The sequence below is a fragment of the Solanum verrucosum genome, unplaced genomic scaffold (genome assembly GCF_900185275.1).
Source record: "Solanum verrucosum unplaced genomic scaffold, falcon-dt-bn FXZP01000228.1, whole genome shotgun sequence".
In the NCBI taxonomy this organism is placed as follows: Eukaryota; Viridiplantae; Streptophyta; class Magnoliopsida; order Solanales; family Solanaceae; genus Solanum; species Solanum verrucosum.
Genome location: NW_026020210.1, coordinates 2,137,485 through 2,148,659, shown reverse-complemented (window position 1 = coordinate 2,148,659; position 11,175 = coordinate 2,137,485). Strand labels below are relative to the sequence as shown.

Below are 11,175 nucleotides of genomic sequence, written 5' to 3'. Positions count from 1 at the left end.
TAAATGATTGTTGACAAATAAAAATATGAAAGAGACTACTGCAATGATGTCATTTTTCGTCGTTGCCATGACAGTGCCGCCGATTACAAATAAGAGTAGTGCACTAAAAAAGAAAATACTTCTAAAACATGGTGATAATTTTATTTATAATATAACTATGATTCAAATTATCCTTAATATTTTTAAGTTCTAGTTTCTAACGCTTAACATATCCTAATAATATTTAAAAATATTATTCTATTATCTTTAAAATTATTCGATGGTGTAAAGAAAATCTACAATGATGGTACACCAAACCGTCATAATGATCTATTACACACCTATACTATTCAAAAGTTAATTTTTTTATCCCCTAAAATTGACGTGGCAAAAATAATAAAACAAAATAAAAAATAGGCGCGTCAATTTGAAAATAAAGTTAAAAAAAAAAAAGTTAGAATCTTTTTTTCTACCTCCACACCCACACCTCTTCTTCTTCACACCACACCCATTGTCTTCTTCTTCTTCATTCTTTATTTTTATCACATTTCTTTATTTTTTTTATCACAATCTAAAAACACAATTTTTTTAATTTGCAATTAGGTTAATTTCTATAGATTTGTTAGTGAATAATATCTAGAAAAGTTTCGGTTGATTGTTTCTATCTTTTTCATTTTTTTGACTCTGTTAAAGAAATTTTGGTTGTTAATCAATTTTTGGGTTTGGTGGTGATGGGTGGCAGGTGGCAAAAATTAAAATAGGTAATTGAAGGTGGTGAAGAAGAAAAAATTGATATTGATAATGGTGGTGGTGATATTTGATGTTGGGTGATAAAGAAAAAAAAGAATTGAAGGCGATATAGTGGTGATAAAGAACAAAATCTAGTGAAGGTGGGACCGAATATGATTTTCCGATGAAATGTGAATTGAAAATAGGTGGGATTTAGTGATGAAGAAGATATAATTATTAAAGAATTAAAATAATTAATTAGAGGTAAATAGTTAATAAAAGAAAATTTAATTAATAAAGAAAACAAAATAAAAAATTATAATTTATGACATGGCGCTGATGTGGCAACGAATGTAATACACCGCATAATGTGAGAGTGGTATTACACGTCTCAGGGTGGTAATAAATTCACTTCTAAATAGTAAAGGTGTGTAATATGTCACCATGATAGTTTAAGCGTGTAATTAACTTTTCGGGATAAGTTCAAGGGGGAATCTATGTGTTTGCCCCACTCATAAATTATATATGTGGTCATTGCTCATTCTTCTATTTTTTTCTATACTAATTGACTTTCTTATCATATCATCATATCATATTAAAGTGGTAAAATTTTAAGTTCAAAGTTGGATTATGAACATGTGCTTTTTTTTATTGAAAAATACCTTACTAACTTTTAAAATCAAATAAATAATGACAATTAAACTAAACCAAATAAATGATTAGATGTTACAACTTTTCATTTTTCACTTTTTAATGAGGTTTAATTGTTAGTCCTTTCAACTTTAAAGCCTATAAAATATTGAATAATTCTTTTGTCTTTCAAGAAAATATTGTATCAAGAATATTTAAGTGTAAAATATAAATATATTTTTATAAACAAGATAAATACAAAACAGTAAATACAAACCAATAGAAAATGGGAGTTGTATAGCCACAGAAGATGAAAAGACAAATTATTCTTTTATATTTTTTTATTTTTTTTATTTTTTTTTTAATTGAAATTTTTGGCCATTCTTTTATATTCATTTGAATTGAGTTCCTCTTTTATTTCTTATGAAATAAAATTTTTTTCTTTTATGTTTTCCTATACATTTCTATAATAATTCTTATGTTCTTCCTTATTCACTTTTCATTCTTCATCTTTTAGCAAAAATAGGAGGTAAATTTATCACCAATTTTTTTTATTCCATTTCGTCAACAAAATCATGTCCATCTACAAAATCAGCTAAATTTATTTTTTTTTGCATTCACTCACAACTTTTGATGTACACAATTTCTTTCTTAATAACTGGACATAAAATTTTAGTCCACTACACTTTTGTATTTTATCATCTTATAATTAGAGCTGTCAAAATAGGTTTGGCCCGCTAGGGCCGGCCCAACCCAACCTTTGAATTAAGTGGGGTTGGGCCTAATTTTTTTGGTCCATTTAGGAACGAGGCTTTTTAGCCCAGCCTCATTTGGCCCGCTAGCCTCATAGGCCCAACCCGCAAGCCTCAGAAGCAATCACGTGGGCTATGAATATTTAAAAATAAGTAAAAAACGAGACGATGAACACAATATAATGTGAACGAAGACATTAAACCTAGCATTAACTAAAAGTCAAAATAATTTTTGATAGCAAAACTTAAATGATTGACACTAAAAGTTATTTCGAAAAATAAATTTTCACTAAGTAAGTTTAAATTGTGACCTTTTAACATTAAATTTAATGCGGCAAAACTATAATAAAAACTCAGTCAATTTATTGTTTCTTCTTCTTTTTTGACATTTACAGATATGCATTAGCTAATAAAATTGGATGTAACTTAAATATGAATCCCTAGATTATTATAGTTTGACTTACTTACCGTAATGAAAATGTCTCATCAGAGTAAAATATCTACTTTTATTTAATAAAGATTTAGTATAAGACAATCTGCAACTAACCATTCTTGTTTTGAGTACATTCCTTAAAAGAATAAAAAAAACCTTCTCCACCTTGCGTAAACATATCATTTTGATTAGTTTTTTGTGCAATCAATTTATATTGATTTGCCTCAAAATAATTTAGATTTTTTTTAATATAAGTTGAGTGACTTCTTGATGAGTATCGTACCGAAATAAAAATAAAATTAAGAAATATTTAACTTTTAATATAGTGGAAAGCAATATAAAATTTCTATTAAATATGTATTTTTTTCAAAAAATAGAGAAAACTATAATGTGCTTCTATAATCGCTGCAATAACTATAATCTTACACAAATCACAATGTTAAAATTCAATAAATATTTAAATTTCATTTTGATATAACAATTATTTTTATAGTTTTATGCACATTGAAATATTACTGAAATTGATATTTCAAAATTATCAGTCATTTGAAATGTTTGATTGTTTCAATCTTTAATTGTGTACATATATAAAAAATTAAAATATACTTTTTTCACTTATAACTTAAATGAGTAAGCAAATACATTTTCATTATTCTATAACCATATTTTGTGGACTCTACTTACTCAAAATTTAAGCCACACTAAATTATTCTCCTTTAAAAAGTTTGACTCATAAAGGTTGGTCAAGATAAGACCAGATCTATAAACTACATATATTTTAAAATCATAACATCAAACTTGGTATGCAATACACCCTTATTTAGTTTCAGTCAAAAATAATTACTAGGAATTCTCTAAGTCAAACTATTCAAAGATTTATAGAATCTAAATTTTCCCTATAAAATGGAGTCTGTCTTAGGCAAGGAAACAAACAGCAAAGTTTTTTGATACACATCCAAACAAACATAATTTTTAGCCGATTAGCAATGCCAAGAAGTAAAGGAAAGATTTTATATATTGAAAATGATACTCAAAGGAAAGCCACATATAAGAAGAGACAAAAAGTAGCGTTTAAAAAGGCTCAAGAAATTAGTACTCTGTGTGAGTGTGAAGTAGCTGGCGTCAGATATAGTGAGTACCACACAAAACCTATGGTATATCCAAATTATGAAGATGCAGTAGAAACTTTTAGGAAGTTTGAGGCGCTTCCACCAGCTGATCAATCAAAAAACATGATGACGACAGAAGAGTTTATCAAGAAAATTATAAAAAAGAAGGAGGAACAATTATATAAGCTACAAAAGGAAAATGATATCAAAGAAAAGACAAATATGATGCATGAAGTGGTAAATGGAAAAAAGATTATTTCCATTGACATGAAAACTAATGATCTAATGTATGTCATGAAACAAAATTTGAAATTTTTTCGCAAACTGAAAATTAAAGCTGATGAAGAGGGTTCTACTTTGAATGCCTCTCAACCAATTTCTTCTAGTGGAACCAACTCCGAGGGTCCAACATCTCCTACTTTATTGGTCCCTCAAGTGGATCCACTAATAACAATTCCTTCATCTCCAATGCTCCAAGAATTAATGTATTCTTCTACACCTCAACAAATGGACTCTTCAATGAATAACTATCAGAACTATTCATCGTCAGAGTCAATCGAGTGGGATGATGATAGTATTATGTCTTTTTTTGATGATTCATATCTCAACAACATTAATGTTCAACATCCAAAATAACTTCTAAGGATCTTGGACCAAATATCTATCTGTTTTAATTAGTAGAGATTTGTATGTCTATGTTGTCCCATGGATATATAGTCTATGTCTTTTACTATTTTAAATGCATAAGTTGTCTCATAGGATTCTTCATGTATCTTTACTTTTTCTCCTTATTTTAATATTTGCTTGAGATTATTATATTTGTTTGTCTTTATTACTTTTATTATTGATATTATGGTTATTAAAAATATTTGTATTGTTAGTATGATTTCTAAAAATGATATCGTACACAGTTAAAAATCTAAAAAATCAATGTACACTAATAACTTATCTAAAATTAAAATTAATTAAAGTAATAAGGAAGATTATCGAAAAGACCTATTTAATATCCATTTATTGAAAAAATAAGGTTATATTACAAGATTAATAACTTTTATAGCTTTATTAAGTTAAGAAATATGATATTTATATTTAAGTTAATTCTCTAAAATTATTTGTTCACTCCCAAAATATAAATTTGTCTTAATATATTTATATCCTGCTTTCGTTTCTCCATTTTTTTTTTTGTTATCGTCCTTTGAAAAATTGAGAATTTCATTCAATGTAGAAGGTTTGTTGGATAAATTCGATATATTATTTGTATCTTTATAGGCTTTTGTCCTTTACATAGCATTTGAAAAGGATAAATATTTAGAAAAAAATAAAAAATATGATAATATATTCTTAAGCGAATTTTGAACTATGATAATTAATAACAGTCTAAATTTGAATACAAAATTGAATTTAAATATATACTAATACTAATAAGGCATGTCCATCAAGGCTACAAACAAGTTGAATACATTATTAATGCAGTGCGTGTATGACCCAAATATCTGAGGGTATTACAAATATGTTATTCCTTCAATTTTTTTGGTTTATAAGGATGGGTAACTCTATTTTTGATTTCTCATTTGATGTTCAGTACCCGTATTGGAGTAATACTAATCTTGATTTGTGCCACATAAGGACCTATTCAAGGAGTATTTCTCCCTATCAAGAATGAGTCCTTCTGTGTATATCTCCTTGTAAACTTTAAAAGAGTAAATTGTTTAACATTAATTTTTAATGATTTCAATCGAAGAAAATGCTCTCAAAATTTCTTGTATTTCTTAGGTATAAAATAAAGATTTGTTATGCTAAAATGTTATACCACAAAACTGATTGACCTGATCAAATGACTTCTTTTCTACAATTTTCATTAGTTCCACATCTGTCATTAGGGTGTAATGGATAAAGACAATCAAGAACTTTTTGCCTAGAGACTTGGTTGATTCTCATTCATTTTGAACAAGAAAATGTATACATACTAATAAGTAGTAATTAATAAACCAAAGTAGATTTAATCCAAACAAATGTTGCTTATACTTATGAATAACTAGAAAAAAATGCATATTCCTTTCACTTTGTAGTGAATATAGTGATCAATTATCATCAAATATACTATTTAATTAGTTTTAATAAGGCTTATTTCTTATCAAAGTAAGAAGTCAGCGGCAACACCAACAACATACCTATAAAATTTCACTAAGGGGAGTTTGTGGAAGGTAAAGGTAAGCAAACCTTACCACTAGTATTAATATTATTCTTCCGCAAATAAAATACACCTTGGAACCCTCTCTAGAACAGATCATGTTAACTCGTCCATCACCAAGAAAAATGGTAAAGAGCTGAGAATTAATCCCTGTTGTATTCCCATCTCATATGGAAGTGCTCTGAGTCTCCTCCCACCATTCTTACCCAAGTAAGGGTCTCGACACAAAATCAAAGTATTATGACACCTACCATAAATCCTTAGGAGGCAAGCATAAACTCAAAAGAAAAGCGATAAAAGAAACTAAATATAACTAGTGGAAGCAATAATAATATAAAAAGAGATTCATAGCGTCGATATGTATATAAAGATATAAAATATACAATAAGGACCTGAAAGTGACCAAGAAAAATGAATATATACAAAAATCAAATCTCGAACTTGATATCATCAGTACAAGAGCATCTAAAGCACATCAGTAGAGCTATATAAAACAAGTGTTTCTAATCAAAATACTAAACATCTAAACAATACAAAATAAGGAAACAAGCAAATGTTGCTTATACTTATGAATAGCTGGAAATAAATGCATATTTGTTTTACTTTGTAGTGAATATATTGATCAATTATCATCAAATATACTATTTAATTAGTTTTAGTGAGGCTTATATCTTATCAAAATAAGAAGTCAGAGGAAACACCAACAACATACCTGTAAAATTTCATTGAGGGGAGTTTGTGGAAAGTAGAGGTAAGCAAACCTTACCACTAGTATTAATATTATTCTTCCGTAAATAAAATACACCTTGGAACCTTCTCTAGAACAGATCATGTTAATTAACTCATTCATCACCAAAAAAAGGGGAAAGAGTTGAGAATTAATCCCTACTGTATTCCCATCTCATATGGAAGTGCTCTGAGTCTCCTCCCACCAATCTTACCTAAGTAAGGGTCTCGACACAAAATCAAATTATTATGACACCTACCATAAATCCTAGGAGGCAAGCATAAACTCAAATGAAAAGTGATAAAAGGAACTAAATATAACTAGCGGAAGAAATAATAATATAAAAAGTGGTCCATAGCGTAGATATATATATATAAAGATATAAAATATACAATAAGGACCTGAAAGTGACCAAGAAAAATGAATATGTACAAAAATCAAATCTTGAACTTGATATCATCAATACAAGAGCGTCTAAAGCACATCAGTAGAGCTATATAAAACAAGTACTTCTAATCAAAATACTAAACATCTAAACAATATAAAATACGAAAACAAGCAAGCCTCCAAACGTCAAGAGTTCATCACGATGCAAACAATGACGAACTTAGAAGGTAAGGAATTAACAAGGTGACTTGTACCAGATGTTAGTAGTATGATTATCAAATACAGGGTACTCAGTAGACATCCAATGTTTAGTGGGATTAGAAGGAAACTACATAAATATAAGAGGCACGATAGAACTATATAAGAAACAACAACTAACTAGAATCATTAAAATAAGTACCTATTGTGAAAATAACCATATGATGCAATGCATATGTGACCAATGCATAAAGTAATAAGTCCAAATATTACCTCGTCGGCCGCCCGACAGACTGTTAGGGTTTTGCCCTGATTTTCTTTCCTTGTTTGAAGTTTATTTTTTTCCTTAAAAAAAGTCAAAGCATTACCATAAATGCTTGAACTTTTTCTGAAAGGAAAATATAATATTCTTCCATATTTGGTTTATTCTTTCGTTGAAAAAATTGGAGATCTATATTCTCATAGCATAACACAATAGCATCCAAAATGTAGACATTTAAGAGTTTAGTTTATGGGGAGATTTTCTCTCAACAGTTTTTATATTTTTATTAGTTTTTAATTATGTAGGTCAATTGGTCATATCATATAATAATAATATTATGTATTTTAATATAGTTTTATGTCGTCTAATTTATCCTCATATGATTTGCAAATTATAAGCTTTCGCATGACGCCCTAATCTCCTTCATAACCCAACAAGTGGTATCAGAGCACACGGTTCAAAGATCCGATGGTTCAATGATCTAATGCTCGAATGAGGTTGAAGACAGACTCAATTGGTTTCAAATCAATTTGTAACTAATTTGATGATAAAGAATATTTTTGTCCAACTACATGTGGAGAAAAGATTAAAACCATATTTTCAACATTCCTGTTGTTGCATCTTTAAAAATAAAAATAAAATATTTTAAAACCATTTTTAACCCATATATTTTAAACTTTATTTTTAACAATGGCAAGTAGCAGTGATGAAGACTATGTGAAGAACGAAGTTATCATGCATGTGAAGAAGACGGATCAAGTTTTGTCAAGAAAATTCAGCCAAAAGGGGAGATTTGTTAGGGTTTTACCCTGATTTTTTTTCCTTGTTTGAAGTTTATTTTTTTTCTTAAAGAAAAGTCAAAGTATTACCATAAATGTTTGAACTTTTTCTGAAAGGAAAATATAATTTTCTTCTATATTTGGTTTATTCTTTCCTTAGAGGAAAAGTTTGGAGATCTATAAATTGAAGATTCCTTTTCTCATAGCATAACAGAATAGAATCCACAATGTAGTCGTTTAAGAGTCTTGTTTATGATGAGATTTTCTCCCAAACATCTTTATGTTTTTCAATATTAGTTTTATCATACATAGGTCATTTTACTGAATCATATCAATAATATATCATTAGTTTACTTTTATTTGTCGTCTTATGATTTGAAATTGTAAGCTTCCGCGTGACGCCTAATCACCTTCATAACCCAACACAGACTCCTTCAGAAATTATGCGCACCTGTCAAAGCTCAACTACATATGTATTAAATGAAAAATCAAGAATTTAAACTACGGGCAACCAGAGCTCATTAACATATGCACAAAATGCAGAGAAGTGCAACTAAAAATTATCCCTCGAGCTCATAAGCAAGAGTAAAATAGTTCATCTTCCAAAGAAAACCTTAGATATCAGTAAATTTAGAAACAAATCTCCTTCAGTGTAACAACCCTTCTCATTATTTGTGAATTTTATTGATTTTTTTATTTTAATCTTTTTAGTAATTTTTATTAATAAGTTATGACTTGTGGGAATGAGTGACATGATTTTGATATAAATAAATGATTATTTTATTACTAATAATAATGAAAAAAAGTGACAAAGAAAGTAGAGACAAAATGAATTTTTAAAGTAGAAATGGAAAAAGAAAAAAAGAAAGAAGAAAAAAGGAGCAAGGGGAGGAGAAATTTAAGTTTTTTTTTGTCTCAAAGCGTTAAGGTAATGATTCTAGTCTTTTTCATAGATAGACAGTAATAGTGCATGAGTCTTTTTCATTCCATTATTAAATGTTGAGACTTGAGTTGCCTCTTTTGGCCAATGAATGTTTTATTTCTAAAATGTTCTGAGTATTTGTTTTGAGACATTGAGTTAAAACTCACTTTTGAGTTCATTATTTGATGAGTATGTCTTCCGCTAAAAGTTGAGTCAGGCCAAGGGTTCGCTTGGGGCCAACAATGGTTCTCGAGTGTCAATCGCGTCCAGGGTGTAGGCTCGGGGCGTGATAGTTACGTTAAAAAAATTTATGAAGCTTTCCTTATGATATAAAATTCATTGACCATGTTCGTGATTATGATTCTTCTTAAAAGGTTTTTACTATGTTTAGCTTGGTCATGCATATCTTGTTTTTGATTATGTCCCTGAGTAAAGACATTAAGTGACACCTAAAGTTGTCTCGAATTTTCAAAAAGACACTTTAACTATACGGGTGTCCTATTACCCCACAAAAGTATTGAATATCGTTGTAAAAGGGTCATTTTGACCCATTTTCTCAACTGGTTTGTGAACACGCACAATACGCGCGTGAATGTTTGTTTTTTATGATAAAACCCAATTAAAAAGTGCCACATTTCATTGGTTTTCTTTATTAATTATTTAAGTGCTTTAAATCATCTTCTTCCCCAAAACATTACGTTTCAAACTCAACATTACCATTTTCCAGCTCTTCTTTATAATCATCTCCATTAACAACTTCCTTAAAGTCTCAATTGAGCAATCAATTCTCAAATTCCCTCTATTTTGAAATCCTAATTTGACTGAAAAACTCAAACCCAACAAAAATTGTTCACACCCAAGTGAGAAAATACTAAAACAAATTCAATCCAAAAACAGAGAAAGGCAAAGATCAAAGCAAAACCCAATTACAATACCAAGAAAGAGAAAGATAATTATAAGATGATTTATCGATCTTCAACAAAATTGTACTTCGAAATAACTATGTCCCAATTCAATTCTTGATTAGAGCAATAATGGCGAGTTGAGGTCCAAGCTTCTCCTCAGCAACTTTCTCAGCCTTAACTCTAAGTTTTGCCAACTGCTTTCTCCTCTCGTATGCTACATGCGCTCTCTCCTTCCTCTTGTTCTCGAGTTCCTTGATAGAGAGACAAGAAAATGTGAAGAATTTGGAAAGCTGAGAAATAACAAAGAAAAAAAGACTTTTCTACTTTAGTAAAGAATCGAGTCGGGCTGAACGGGTTGAAAAGCGTGAGCATCACGCGCGACAACCCAGACGAGGGAATGAGTCAAAATGGCTCATTTACAAAGATATCAAAAAGTTCTGTGGGGTGATAGGACACTTCCAAAGTTAAGGTGTCTTTATGAAAATATGAGACAACTTTAGTGGTGACTTTATGTCTTTTCTCTATGTCCCTTATTATCATGTTTTACGTTTTCATGCATAACCCCCATACTTAGTACATTTCATGTACTAATGCATATTTGTGCCTACATTATTTCACTAATGTAGGGCTTGACGACTTATCTACTTCTGTTCATGTCTAGGACAGTGAGCACCCGGAGATTTAACAACTTGGTGAGTCCCCATACTCCAAGGACCATGTCACCTTTATTGATTTCCTTATGTATTTAATGTTTTGGATGTTGTATGTGGTTTACGGCTTACGTTCCAGTCACTACTTTGATGTGATAGATGGTTTGTCAAGACTATGTTAGACTTCTATTCTAAATGACAATCTCTTTTATTGATATGAAATGCTTTACTCTTGTCTATTACTATGAGTATATGTATGTCAAGTGTCTTGTGTAGGTCCTCTCGGGGTCTTATACATCATGTCACATCTAGGTGTACTTTGGATCGTGACACCAAGTAAAACATATCAAATCATGATAAGTTAAAGTCATAAAACATGGACCAAAGTTAATTTATTACAAGAATCGTGGCATACGTATAAAACATAAAGTATGTAGAAAACATATATTTTGTGGGATGTTTACCGTTAACCGTCTGAGACCGTGTGAGCTATAACATGAAATGTGATGTCTTGCTCCCACA

General features: G+C 29.6%; 1 protein-coding gene across 1 annotated transcript; it reads left to right on the top strand.

Moving 5' to 3' along the window:
• The first annotated feature begins 3,509 nt into the window (after positions 1–3,509).
• LOC125830358 (agamous-like MADS-box protein AGL80) lies at positions 3,510–4,268 on the top strand. Its single transcript, XM_049509545.1, has one exon. It carries the CDS (start codon positions 3,510–3,512, stop codon positions 4,266–4,268), a length of 759 nt encoding a protein of 252 aa, XP_049365502.1.
• Positions 4,269–11,175: the final 6,907 nt, after the last annotated feature.